Here is a 13,570-nt window from a genome sequence, read left to right as displayed (position 1 = left end):
GTTTTATATTCTATTTGCCTTCTTCCTGCACCAGCCTCACCTATTTAACAAAATGCTGAATAAATTGCTTCTGGTCAAACTATAAAGACAGCAGATATATGCTCCTCTCCTTCCATATCAATAACAGACATAGCACCTGTGGACAAGATACCCAGGAAAGATTATAAAGATGGATTTAGTCATACAGAAAGGCAATGGAATTCAAGATGAAGAGAATAACCCAAAGGCTGAAAGGCAAATGCAACACCTAAGCAATACAGAAAACAGGCAAGGTAATGATAACATGACACACAATACTTTATAAATTATTTAAATAAAATCTGTGATCCACATTGTGGAGTCCAGTGGCCCTACACACAAAGTGTCCATTATGGTTCCTTGGAAGGGCAGACCCTAAGTTGGAAAAATCTCCCGTGTTCAAGGTGACTGAGCAGAGCCTCTCCCAGGATGCTGTGTTGTGTATGCAAATGTACCCCAGTTCTACCTCCCTGGTTGGCCCGTTGGCCTCTCCACCCCTTTTTCCTTATAGGTACATCCCCTAGAATGTTCTCCCTTCCCTGCTTATCCATTGGCCCCATTTTGCTGCAGTGTCCCGCCACTTTTCCCTATTGGCTGCCACCCCTTGTCCCACCTCTGCACCACCCTGAGCCCTCACCCCATTGGCCCTGCTGCTCGGCTCCGCCCCCTTGTCCCCATATTTAACCCTGGACCCTGCACTATTCTTTGGGCATTGTGCTTGGACCCCTTTATGCGTGGCTGGAATAAAGCTCCTCCTTGGAACTCCACACAAAGACCCTTCCCACCTCTTTGTCATTGATGAGAAGAGAAGTGTGTGCTGGAGTGATGGGGCGTGTGTGAGTGTGTGTGCTGCAGTGATGGGGTGTGAGTGTGTGACTGTGTGTGAGTGTGTGTGTGTGTGTGCTGCAGTGATGGGGTGAGTGTGAGTGTGTGAGTGTGTGTGTGTGTGTGTGTGTGTGTGTGTGTGTGTGCTGCAGTGATGGGGTGAGTGTGAGTGTGTGTGTGTGTGCTGCAGTGATGGGGCATGAGTGTGTGACTGTGTGTGAGTGTGTGTGTGTGTGCTGCAGTGATGGGGTGTGTGTGAGTGTGTGTGCTGCAGTGATGGGGTGTGTGTGAGTATGTGTGTGAGTGTGTGTGCTGCAGTGATGGGGTGTGTGTGAGTGTGTGTGCTGCAGTGATGGGGTATGTGTGAGTGTGTGAGTATGTGTGTGAGTGTGTGTGCTGCAGTGATGGGGTGTGTGTGAGTATGTGTGTGAGTGTGCTGCAGTGATGGGGTGTGTGTATGTGAGTGTGTGTGCTGCAGTGATGGGGTGTGTGTGAGTGATGGGGTGTGTGTGTGCTGCAGTGATGGGGTGTGAGTGATGGGGTGTGTGTGTGCCTATGCCTGTGATGGGGGGTGTGTGTGAGTGTGCCCTGTGCCCCCGAGCAAGCAGCTCCATCCCTGGATTCGTTCCTGGAAGGTTGCAGCACTGCTGCCTCTCACTCCTCTCGCTCTGCCGTCAATAGGCCAGTGGCTCGCCACACTACAGCATCATCAACCAACCAGTTTTTCTTAAAAACTCTCCCAATGACATCACGCAGCGAGAAAGTCCCCAGTCTTAGCCATGTGGTCCAACAGAGGGGAACAGATGTGTTAATTGATTAATCCCACTGTCTCTCCACAGGAGCATCCTCTGTGGTCCCAGCGTGGTGCTCTGAGCACTCCACAAGCTCCTTCACTACTATTTTTTGCTGACACAATACATTATTCTTTTCTGCAGTAATGTCTTAAAAGCTGAGTTTATCAAGTCTAGGTAATTCCATCAGATTTTTTGCCAGTTGAAGTTTCTATTATCTCTATGGAAATCCTGCTTTACTGGGCAAAAGCTGTGGAACTGAATGTCTTTGATAGCATTTCCTGAGTACCCTTCTGACATTGCTTCTGATCAGCATTTGCAATTTTTCCTCCCATTAAAGGTTAACTTATGCCTCTCTATCTTTTCAGCACATCTTCTAATATATGGAAAATTGCACCTGAACCTCTACTGTAAAATATTAAATAGATCTGTATCATAAAAGAGCTCTTATCCATTCTCCAAGATGAGCATTTCCCTCTTATTTGGAAGAATGGATGAGTGAACAGATACAGCATATTACAGACAACTGCTCTTATTCCTGTTACATTTTGTGGTTAGGGGTTCTATTTGCTTTCTTCTGTGGCACTGGCCAAGCTATCTTTGACTCTCCTGCTGCATCTATCTGTTTAAAGGAGCAGTCATTTCTCAATCAGAAAAATACTTGGCGATTTTTTTTTTCCTAGAGGCTTCTTAGCTCTAAGTTTTGAAGTAATTCAAGTTCTTAATGCTCTTCCTCACAGCACTTAAAAGAATTGAACTACTTTTTAAATTCTTGCTTTTTCACTTCAGGTCAGGTCCTGAAACCTCAATGTCAAGATTAGTGCTTTAGCCAGATCACCAATTTCACTTTACAGGGGTATTTTCTTTTTTCATTATTCATGCTCACCTTCAGCAGTGAGCCTGTACACACTAGGGAAGAATACAGATTTCAGAAGCATATAAGATATTTTAAAGTTCTTTTTCATTCTAGACCACTCTATTGAAACAAAGATAAAATTTCTTCAAAACAAAACCATTTCTCCAAGACTACAAAAATTCTATATGCTTCCAAATGAGAAAATCAATGCTCCCCTTAGGAAAAAAAAGATTATTTTTCAAGTCTTTCATTTTGCTATGGTTGGAGTTTCAATTCCAAGTGATCAGTTCTCTCAATTCTCACAGGTACACACAGTGTTTTCACACTATGATTTTGAACACAAAAATAAATAAGCAGAAATATCCATTCCATTATTTCCAAATTGAGGGATGTAAAAGATATTACCTCTGATCCAGAATAATGCAGTTCTACAGCTTTTTCCCTCTGCTTTTGTTTTCAAGCAGTGAAGTGAACATACAAAAGACCTATCCCAGGTCTGAAATCTGAAGAAGGAACTCTTGTGCTGATTCTTTTGAATTCCAGCGCCTTTTACCCTCTGAACAGAGAATGACATTCATTATGACAGACACTTTCATAAAATGAAGAGGCACGTTGGTGTCTGTCCTGTTAGTATAAAGACTTTTATTCAGTTGCAAAATAGAGTGTGCAAATCCCTCAGACCCATTAGATCCACACTTGAAAGCTACAAATTCAACACCACTGATCTTCACCTGCAAGGAAAAACTCTCTTATTAAGGTTGGATAAGATTTTTAAGACCGAGTCCAACTGCAAACTTAAGGCTGCCACAGCAAGTACAGAAAAAAATCACTCATGGCAAAAGGCTCAGTATAAAATTGCTCCAAACCCAGAAATCAGATTAACAGATTCTCCCTCTGAAAATTTGCACTGAAGAAAATAATGAGAATTTGGCCATAATCAAACTTAAGGAAACAAAGATTAAAAAAAAAAAGTATTATGTAATGTGAAATATCTTCATCCACAACACATCCTCAGGAAGAAAACATTGCACTGCCTGTGCTGGGCCAAGAAGGACTGGTTTTGGAAGCCTTTGAAACATCTCTGTAGCTCCCTGATGTACCTGATGTCATGTATTCTAAAGATGCTGCAGCTTTGAATTCATCTTCTCAGGTATACATAGGAAAACTCAACTTTGGAAAGGACTGCAAAAAAACCACCAGATTTTGTTTCCCTTGCAAACAAGGTCACAATTCCTATTAACTTTACTGTGATCAAAACCAGGATTTATGCACTAAAATAAATCAGCAGAAATATAAATAGACTTAATAAACTACTCAGCAGGAATATCTTATATAAGACATTAATTGCTACAACAATTTACAGAATATGTTTAAAATAAAAATATAATCTAATAATGCTGATAACCTTGCTTGCCAGGCAGTTTCACTGACTGTCTACATTATCTTCTATTATTTAGGCATCTACCAAACCAAGCAACCTAGATTGGGGAGGCGGGGGGAAGGCTATTAATTGTAGAAAAGCATCCTTGTTCCCAGAAATCAAGCATGTACATAAAAGTTTGAGATCGGCCCAGTGCTTAGATCATTCCACAAGAGTTCATAAAAAAGGCAAAGGACGACCTGTAGGACAGCGTGGGCTGGCAGTGCTGTCAGATGCAGCCCCTGGAAGAAGAGGAGCACATACCCTGGGTGTCAGACTGCCCAGCCAGGCTGCCTCTCTGCATGGGAATAATGACTGACTCACTTTGGCTGGACAAAGAGAGCAGTGTGCAAATCCCTCAGGTACACACTCAGAAGCTAAGAATTCAACACCATTGATCTTCACCTGCAATGAAAAACTCTCTAATTTAGGCTGGAAAAGATGGTTCAGATCATCCAGTCCAACTGCAAACCTAACACTGCTACAGCAAGGACTTGCTCTGTTCACAGTCTGACTGCTCACTGAAAAAGTACCTGGCCCAGGATAGAACTGGATGCTTTGTACAGCTCAGGTCTGTACAGCTCAGTCAATAGAGCATGAGAGTCTTAATCTCAGGATCATGGGTTGGAGCCTCACGTTGGGCGCCAGCTGTAAGACTGTCGTGCCTGGACGGGCTGTTAAGGTCCAATCCAGCTAGCTATGGACCCCAGCCCACAGGATCCCTCATGGACAAAGGCAAAAGACAAGAATTGCTCTTCTCCATGTGGGGACAAATGTCCTCAGTTTATTGACTTATAGGGGACATCAGATCAGGCGACCCCCCAGATGGAAAAGAGAGTCCCCTTCTCGTGGGGGGATTTTGAGCAAAGGGGAAGGGGGGTGGATGAATGGAGCAACAGTCAATGGGATACAAGTGAGGAGGGGTGAGGGGAGGGGTAAACCAGGGACAGACCACCAACACTGACACTTGGGGGGGAAGACCATATGGTGATATGGTACAAATCATGTGAACAGTGCAAATTACCAAGCACCCAGTGCAAACAACTAAATAACTGTTTAGTGCAATGCAGCAACCCTCTGCGTTGTATGAAAGGATCATCCTCAAGGAGGTAATGGCCCAGCTCAGCCTAACGTGATAGAAAGAAGTGGTACTGTCAGGTCAGGCTGCCCTGTACACAGCTGCTGAATGTATTGAACATTTGCCTCCAAGAAAAACATGAACACCAACCCTGAGTTTTCGTGTAACTGAGAGCTGTTAAACAGCTGCTGTGCTCCCTTTTACTGCCTATAAAAGGCTGCCTGAAATGTTTTTATTGTAGACACTTCATCTTCAAGGCAGTGATTTTTCAACTCTGAAGGGCCAGTCATTGATCCATCTGCAGGTTTTGTTGTTTTCTCCCTTATTCCCTGATAGCCTGCATCTGTTGCATGTGGGGCCTTCCTTGCACTGAGTCTCAGTTTCCAATGCTTATGTCTTTTACACACACAAACTTTTACACAAACTTCTAAATAACAGAAGATATTTTCTGAAATGTATGAAAAATATCTGTGTATGAATAATCACCATGCTAAGAGATTTGATAGAAGAAAACATAGCTTTTATAAAAATATATATTATAAAAACACTTTAAAAGAAGTATTCATGAACCATACAAAGAGTGTTTAGAAGTTTCTGGGAGTTTTTTGCAACTGCTCCCAGTACTTCAGACACTGTGCTTAGAACACATTATGCTTTCAGGTCAGAGTCCTGTACAGCATGAACTAGCACAGCTCTATGTGTTGGCAGGACTCTCTTCCACTGCCTTGAGTGGAGATGCAGTAATTCATACCAGGCAGGGCTGTAGTCACTGGTGTCAGTTCTAGCAATCTCTTGCAAGAATATGAAATTATATAAATGGCTGTCCCTTCTCACCTGCATTTCTTTTCCAGTGGTACCCTCCCATTTAGTCCTCTGACCCTGGTCCTCAACTTGAATTCCTCAAAATCTAACTGGTTTCTATTGACTTTCACATTGCTGCATGAGCTTTGGGGTTTAACTGCTTATAAATTGAGAATTATATGATCCAGAAGCTATTGAACAAGGGAACAGAACTAACCATTATCCCCTCAGCCACAAGCAATTTTCAAAGTAAATCTCTACTTAAAATATCACTTCATTGATTGATGCTACTTATTTATTATATAATAAAGTCTCTAATAATGTGGTATTTCATTCTCATAAAAGAATCTTTTAAACTATCACTCAGGAACAGTTTTAATGCAAGTGACATGTTGTCACCAGCCTGCCTTCAAGACTACAAACCTGTTTAAACAGCAATCTTCAACAACAACAAACAACCAGGCTCAGGCAAATCCCAGAAGCAGGAAAGGAATAGTCAGGCCTGGGGCATGTATTTACTGCAGCTACAAAACCCATATTTTCCATGCAGAACAGGGGCACAGCAGGAAATAGATCTTCTAAGACCTAAATGTAGGACTGAACTGTTGGTTTACTTTAACAAGTTCAGGAATTAAAACACTACCTTTATCCTCTTCTACATGAACTATGAACATCATTAAAAAAACCTCAGCAAAACCCCCAGAGCCTCACATGAACTTCATGTTTTAGTTACTGTTTTGCCTTCACATTTATCTCCTCTCACTGCCACCTTATCTCCCAGTTTTCCTGATTCCCTTAATCAGGAGTCTGATGGGGAGCTGTTGTGTTTTCCCTCTGAGCTGATCTTATGTGATTAAAGCAACAGGATTCCAAGCATTACTAGTGTATTAGGAGCCTGGTTTAACTCCTGTAGTTAACTATTTTACCATGTCGCATTTACTTTTTTGGCTGTTTCAACAGTTGCAGAAGCTGGATTTTGTCCAGCTGTGCTAAGCAGCTGCACAGCAGGAGAGGCTTGATGTGGCAGGCTAACACAGACACTGAAAGCCCCTTACAAACAGTGGCCAGCAGCACATCAGAGTTACCAAAACCACCTGATGGCCTTGGTCTGTGCATATGTAACAGCTACCTGGCACTGTGGTAGCTGGAGGTGTGATGGTGATGTTCCTGCAGATATGCTGGGGAGCTGTGCCAACACTGTGCAGATGGAGCAGAAATGACAGTACTGGTTTGGCAGAGACTGTTTAAAGGCAGGAATGGAAAGAGGTGATGCTTAGGGAGAAATATTCCTGAGGAAAAGAATCAGGGGAGGATGAGCTACTTAGACAGCCATGCTGTTCAGATGCCACGACTTAGACAAGGATCCTCTCAACAGAAACTCTAATTACCTGGGCAGAATTTTGTAATTAATTCATTCTTACCAAAGGTAAAGGAATAGCACTTCTTCCCTTAAATTCATGTGTGTGCATTGCAGAATCATCACCCTTTTTGTTTTTTCCACCAGTTGAACATTCAAGTTGCTCCACTCAGTGAATGGTACCGTAACTCCTGAAGTGCCCAGGCTCCTGGGCACCAGGACAAAATACAGCTGCCATGGAAGGCACCCTCTGAACATGAAGGGAGGGTAGGAAACACACCTAAACACAGATTATAGTTTTTCCAGTGCCTTCTGTCTTTTCAGGCCAAGCCAAACACCCTGCTGTGAGGAATTCTTTCACATTAGTAGTATCAGAGGACTACAGAAATGGACAGATTATATTTTGATTTTCTATTCCATCTTAGTATTTAACCACACATGACTTGCATCAGTTTATCTGTAGAATGGAAGTATGAAATAAACACAGTTATAAAGCATTCCAAGATACTTGCAGGAATGAACTGTGAATATGCCAATGTTACTTACAGTAGACACAGAGTGAACTGTGGAAAGGTTTGGAAATCTGAATCACAGAAGTCTTAGCATCACTAATCCTGATTCTATTTAAAATGAAACAGAAATGCCATGGGAAAACACACTGCTGATCATTTCATTGAAATATTTTAGGATATTCCCTTGTCATTTTCTACTGCTTTTAATTATGAAGCTACACATGATGTTTTTGATACTAAAAAAAAAAAAAAAGAGCATGGAATTTTAGTATCAGGTATGCAGTTCCCTTTTTATTGACTTTGATGATTTCTTTCCTGTATAAAAGCATATTAAAAAGAAGCAGTAGCTGTACCCATGATTGTAAAACAATTCCTTGATGTCAAAAACCTTATCTAAGCCACTTCTCATGCAAAAAGATGAGAATTTAAAAACATCCGGAAGCAGTTAGTGGAGGAAATAAATGAAGTTATCCAGTTTAGAAGAGGGGCTGTAGTAGTAACTAATAATAGCAACTTCACTGCATATGAGGGAGTAGTTCCTGGCAGTCAGATATATTATTGCACATCTAGACTCAAGTGTGCCAAGTGGTGGCAGCAATAAAACTGCAAATGGAATAACTACAACAGAAAAACTTTGCAGCCAAGCTAAGAACAGTATCACCCAAACACTCAACCAGCCAAGTCCTGAATCAGGGCACTCATCAGCTTTTTTAAGGACTGCCAGGTAGGAAAAATAGCCCCCTTTATGCAACATTTCACCACTACTAGAATAAAATTAACATCTTACCCGTATCTTTTGTGGCTATTGGCAAGATGACTAAGATTAAAAGGAATATTTATACAAATATTTGCAACATGTAAGAGAAAAAATACATGGCTGGGCTGCAGCTCAGCTTAAGCAAGAGATGCAACATTGCAGTGGAAATCTCATAGAAGTATGTTGAGTGGTTTGTTCTTCCCCTCTTAATACTATAATCCCTAGCACAAAAAAAGTCTAATTCTATTTTGAAAAAGTTCTCAGTCATTACTGGGATCTTACCCAAATATGGGCCCTTTTGGATGTTATTTTTAACATTAGTTACAAAATGAAATACATAGTAATGGGGAGGAGACATCACATTTTAATTTAGAAGAAGCAGTCTTTTCTAGAAAAGTTTTCCTTGTCTCTTTCTCCTCAGTCATTTGTTTGCTTCTATCTCATTAGTACAGAACTTGAGCTGACATTCAAAGGTAGTTCTTTATCTGGTGAATACTCAGCTGTGCTAACTGAAGTGACTTTTGTTATTGTTCTTTGTCTCTCAACTATAATTAAAGTTTCTAACTGGAATTAACAGGCATGCCTGCAGTGTGTTGTTCTCACAGATGAGGAGCCACGAGAGTTACGGTGCCCTGCCAGGGGATGAGGAATAATGGCTCTGGCTCAGGGGTGAATTGCACAGTTCCTTTACAAACACTGAGGACTGTCTTGCAAAGCTCCTGCAGGCTAACAGTGGCTCCCCACATCATTATGTGACAAATAAGGCACAGGCCCAACCAGTGAGTTAGTCTGATGGATGGGATTTTCAGATCTTTCTGGCTTCATCATCCATAATTTACTCAAGCATAATGCCACTAGTGATCAATATTAAAGGTTCTCAGCAGAGGAAGCCAGCACAGAACAGAGCTGCAGCACGTTCCAATGTGCAGCTAGGCAGGGAAGTGGAGAATTATGTCTGCAGCTCACCCCACTCATGTTCCCAGTTCACTATGAGGTCCAGGCACAGGGGACAAGGCCACCCTGCTGCCCTGTGTTTATTTCTGAGATACTGTGAGGATTCATTTGCTGTATAGTCAAATCAGGTAACTGACAATTCCTGGGTAAAACCACATTCCACCACTCCACAGGGTGGAGTGTTATGGGGTCCTTTCAAGAAAGCGAATACAAAACGTAGTCAGGTAGAAAAGCCATAAGAACTGGAGGGATTTTTCAGTTTCTCTGGTCATTCCCACATTTCCTTTATGTCATTTTTGCATATGTTACTTTTAAGGTTAAGTAATCTGCTCATCTTTGACAAGCACGTTCGAAGCCATGCAACATTATCTTTCTTGTCAAGATTTGCCTTGAAACCCTTTCACTTAAGCCCATGTATTTAGCTGGGGAGCCACAGGTCTTAACCCTCTTGTCTGCCAAGTTAGTAAATCCAGCTGTTATGTAGGAAAATGGAAAGATTTTGGTAATTTGAGTCTTTGGCACATACTACAGTAACAGGACAAGAGCAGAGAAAGAAAAAAAGGAGATTTATAGGAGAGGTTTTCACAAGAACAGGGTTGGGAATTTGACACAGCTGTATGGTGTGAAGAAGGTGGCTGTGCATTTCACATTTATGGAAATGACACAGTAAATAAAGTAAAAAAGCAGGTGTCTTCAGATAATGCATGAATAAACTGTAAGTATACCTATGCATGTATCCAAAATGTTTTAAAATGCACAGCTTCATTCATATGACATGCACAGTTAAGGATCAGAAATGAAAGCTTTTATCAGAAAATCTGGGTCAGTGCTGACTCTCATATTCCTTAAATTCTTTCAAAATTATTAAATAAACTTCCTTGTCTAAGTGTTATTATTATACCGCTGCTTTTCAATTTACAGCAGAAATAATGCTGCCTCTCTTTAAAAGAGCTACTAAACATCTTACCAAGGGTTTGTTGCAGGAAAACAATGACAGGTACAAGATGGTTCCTCCCACACAATCTGCTAACAGCAGCAGCAAAATCAGAGATCATTAGACTAACCTGTGGTGTCATCCCGTGGCAGATATACATGATTGGGATATTCTCTGTGTCTGGCCCTTGATCAAGGCACAAATCACTTTTCAGAGAATTCTGCAGCTAAAACAAAGAAAGAAAAAAAAAAATCAAGCAAGTTTTACATGACAAAAAGATGGTGTGATGACTTTCTTTTCTTTGAGAAAATAAATCATATGTAGTTGAGGAAGAAAATATGCAAAATTAAAATATGTTGCAGTGAAGATCTTGAAGAGAAAGCATCTGGACTAAATTCTTCCTTGCAGATAATCTAGCACCGCTGATTTCAATAATGTTGCACAAAATTTCAGGCAGGGTATATTTTAAAAAGCCTTCAGAGATAGCAAAAATTTTTTGATATATGTTTTAAAAATATTTAGTGTCTGGTACACACTATATACAGAACCTGAATGTATCCTGCTAAGCAAGATAGATGAGGTATTAAACAGCTTTTAAGAATCTCTATGAGAGTCTTCCGATTTCTGGAAATAATTCAAAAAACTGCTTTCAGCTGACATCTGGAGACTTCAGGGCAATTGTTATGCACCAGCTCCCCTGATTATACACAGCAATGAACAGACTGCAAAGTACTTGGCCCTGGTCAGCACAAAGCCCTGTAAAAAACCTGGGCTATGCTGAGACAGAGTTTTCTAAAAGTGAAGTGCTAAATTAATGAGCAGAGATAGCTGGGAGGTCTGTTCAGAGTGTGAGGACAAAGATGCAGACTGCATAGCCATGGATGTGTATAAAGGTGTTCAGTGGTGTAAGACTGGCTCAGAGAAGAGGAGACAACTGCCTGATGGAGTGGAGATGTGCTTTGCAACCACCTGTGATTAGCTGGGCACTTCTGTCAGCAGTGCACAGGGGCCTCTTTCAAGGAAACCAAAATAATACCTTTAGAAAGGAAGCCTAGAACTGCACATAAGAAGAGTGGACAGGCCAGAGGCTGAAGACAGGCAGTGAATAAAATCAAAACCATCAACTCATCTCTACAAGACTTCCAGCTCTAAACCTAACCCTAAATCCAGTAATGGACAGGATGCATCTCAACACTAGAGAAAAAATATGCATTAGGTATAAATATTGGCCATTACTCTCAAGAATTAAAGCCTTAAGAACTATATAAAATCTTCTCTCTCAAAACTATCTACTTCTTATTCATAATGTAACCATAGCCATGACTCTAATCACAAACAGATGTTGAAGCACTCCTCTCTATCTAAACAAATGATAAATATCAGCCTTATTAATTCATGCCTGGGTCTATCACTACCTGTGAGAAACGATCTCTCACTTTGAAATTTCAAAGGTTTATTAAACCTTAACAAATACAACAAATGACTGAATAACGAGAAAGCACAACACTGGGAGTACAGAACAAAACCATCACGTGCTCCCCCACAAAGTGGCTGCTCCACCTTTTACACCACAGTGTTCCATCAGGTAACCCTGGCCCCTCCCAAAGTCTGTCAGTCAATTCTTCTTCACTGTCCATTGGTGGACGCTGCTTCCCTGCACCTTGACTGGAGGTCAGGTGTTGCTCTGTCAGCCCTCCTAGTACCTAGCCTGCCCTCCCCGCCAAATGCCCCACCTACCAAGGCCATCCAGTGACAACAATACAAACAGGAGGGGAAAGAGGACTATGGGCAGAACATATCACAATAACACTAGTATAAACCAGTAAAACTTCTCATAACATGCACATAATATTCATCCCTTAATTGCAAGAGCCAGCCATAGCCTTACCCATCTATAACACTACCTCTGTGGTTTTGAGAGGAATGAGGGAATTGTTTTTACAAACAAGCTGTGGGTCTGCTGGTAGATAAAACCAGCACTGGGAGATAAAAGAAACAATGGGAAGGATTCCACTGATTGATGAATGGAAAAAGAGATTTGCTTTTACAAATAAACTTTAGGTTTGCTGAGAAATGAAATTAGACATTGAAAGATGAAAGAAACAATGGGGAAGAAAAACAGCTTTTTCAATTACTCAGGATTGTTTAAATTGATGATAATGCTATAGTAGCAGTATCTCTATTTTCTAAAAAAATAAAAAAAAATGAAGCCCATTGATGAATGGAGGAATTTAGAGAATCAGAAAGCAGATGACTTGCTTTGAAATATCACACCTTTCTCTGCTGTAAGATGTGCAAGCAAACAGCAAAGCAGACACAAAAGAAGATCAGATATCCAAGTGATTCTTTTACTAGAAGGATAGGGGCATTTAATCTTGTGTAATACAACAGTATTTCATAAAACAGTGAGCTGTGTATTTCACAAAACATGCCTTCTTTATCTGTTTTCATAGTTGTCCACTACTTCCTTTGTGATGGTACAAACAGGACAGGGCCTGCGCCTCACATCTCTATCAGCTGATGGTAATTATGTGCATTATTGGGCGGTACCTAAATCACAGGATCACAGAATGGCTTGGGTTGTGCTGAGGGTTAGATTTCTTCTGTTCTTTGCTTGTTACCTGTGGAATTTCTTCCCACTGAGTTGCTAAAAAGCACTGATGGCTGGGGCTTGAGAGGAGCTCCTTTGGTTTTTGGGAGTTTCTCTGAGGGGGCAGGCAGAGATACCACAATGTGAAAAATGCATATTTTATGACTGGCATTTTGCAAATATTAAAATGAATTTTATATGTGTTATATTTGAAAGTAATGCTGTATTAATTTTCATAAGTAGTGTGTTAAATATAGTTTTAGGTTATAACATAATGTTAAAATAGAAACTATGCTATGTAAGATAATTTTTTTTAAAGAGAGGACTCGCAGAGAGATAGCAGCCACAGGGCACCTAAAGCTTTCAGAGAAAGAGAATTTATTGCTCCCTTATCAGAAGAAACGAACTTCTTCCTGCCTGCTCAGCCATGAAGATGCTGTCAGGATTCAGAGGAAGAAGCTGACACTGCCCAGACAGAATCCTGTGTTTGAATGGAATTGATGCATCATGTATGAGGTTTATGAATATGCAAAAGGCTATTGCTTTTAAGGGTTAATCCTCTGTTAACATGGGTCCTTTTTTGGGCTTATTTTGCCCAGAAGGAGGTACCCGGATTGTCTGTGACTCTGTGCTTATTGTCTCATATTGTCCTAAATCCTAACTGTCCAAATTCTTAT

At 40.9% G+C, this 13,570-nt stretch overlaps 1 protein-coding gene across 6 annotated transcripts in view; it reads right to left on the bottom strand.

Moving 5' to 3' along the window:
• GALNT18 (polypeptide N-acetylgalactosaminyltransferase 18) overlaps nucleotides 1-13,570 on the bottom strand; it is a 223,764-nt gene that overhangs the window by 37,491 nt on the left and 172,703 nt on the right. For 5 of the 6 annotated variants that reach the window (XM_084207122.1, XM_084207124.1, XM_084207127.1 and 2 more), the window contains one exon: nucleotides 10,434-10,529. The exons of the other annotated variant lie outside the window; for it this stretch is intronic. In XM_084207122.1, coding sequence (XP_084063248.1) covers nucleotides 10,434-10,529 — 96 coding nt within the window. The remainder of the gene's footprint in view (nucleotides 1-10,433; nucleotides 10,530-13,570) is intronic. 6 annotated transcript variants of the gene reach the window in all.

Source organism: Fringilla coelebs (genome assembly GCF_963513975.1).
Source record: "Fringilla coelebs genome assembly, chromosome: 6".
Classification (NCBI taxonomy): Eukaryota; Metazoa; Chordata; class Aves; order Passeriformes; family Fringillidae; genus Fringilla; species Fringilla coelebs.
This window is presented reverse-complemented; position numbering and strand designations above follow the sequence as displayed.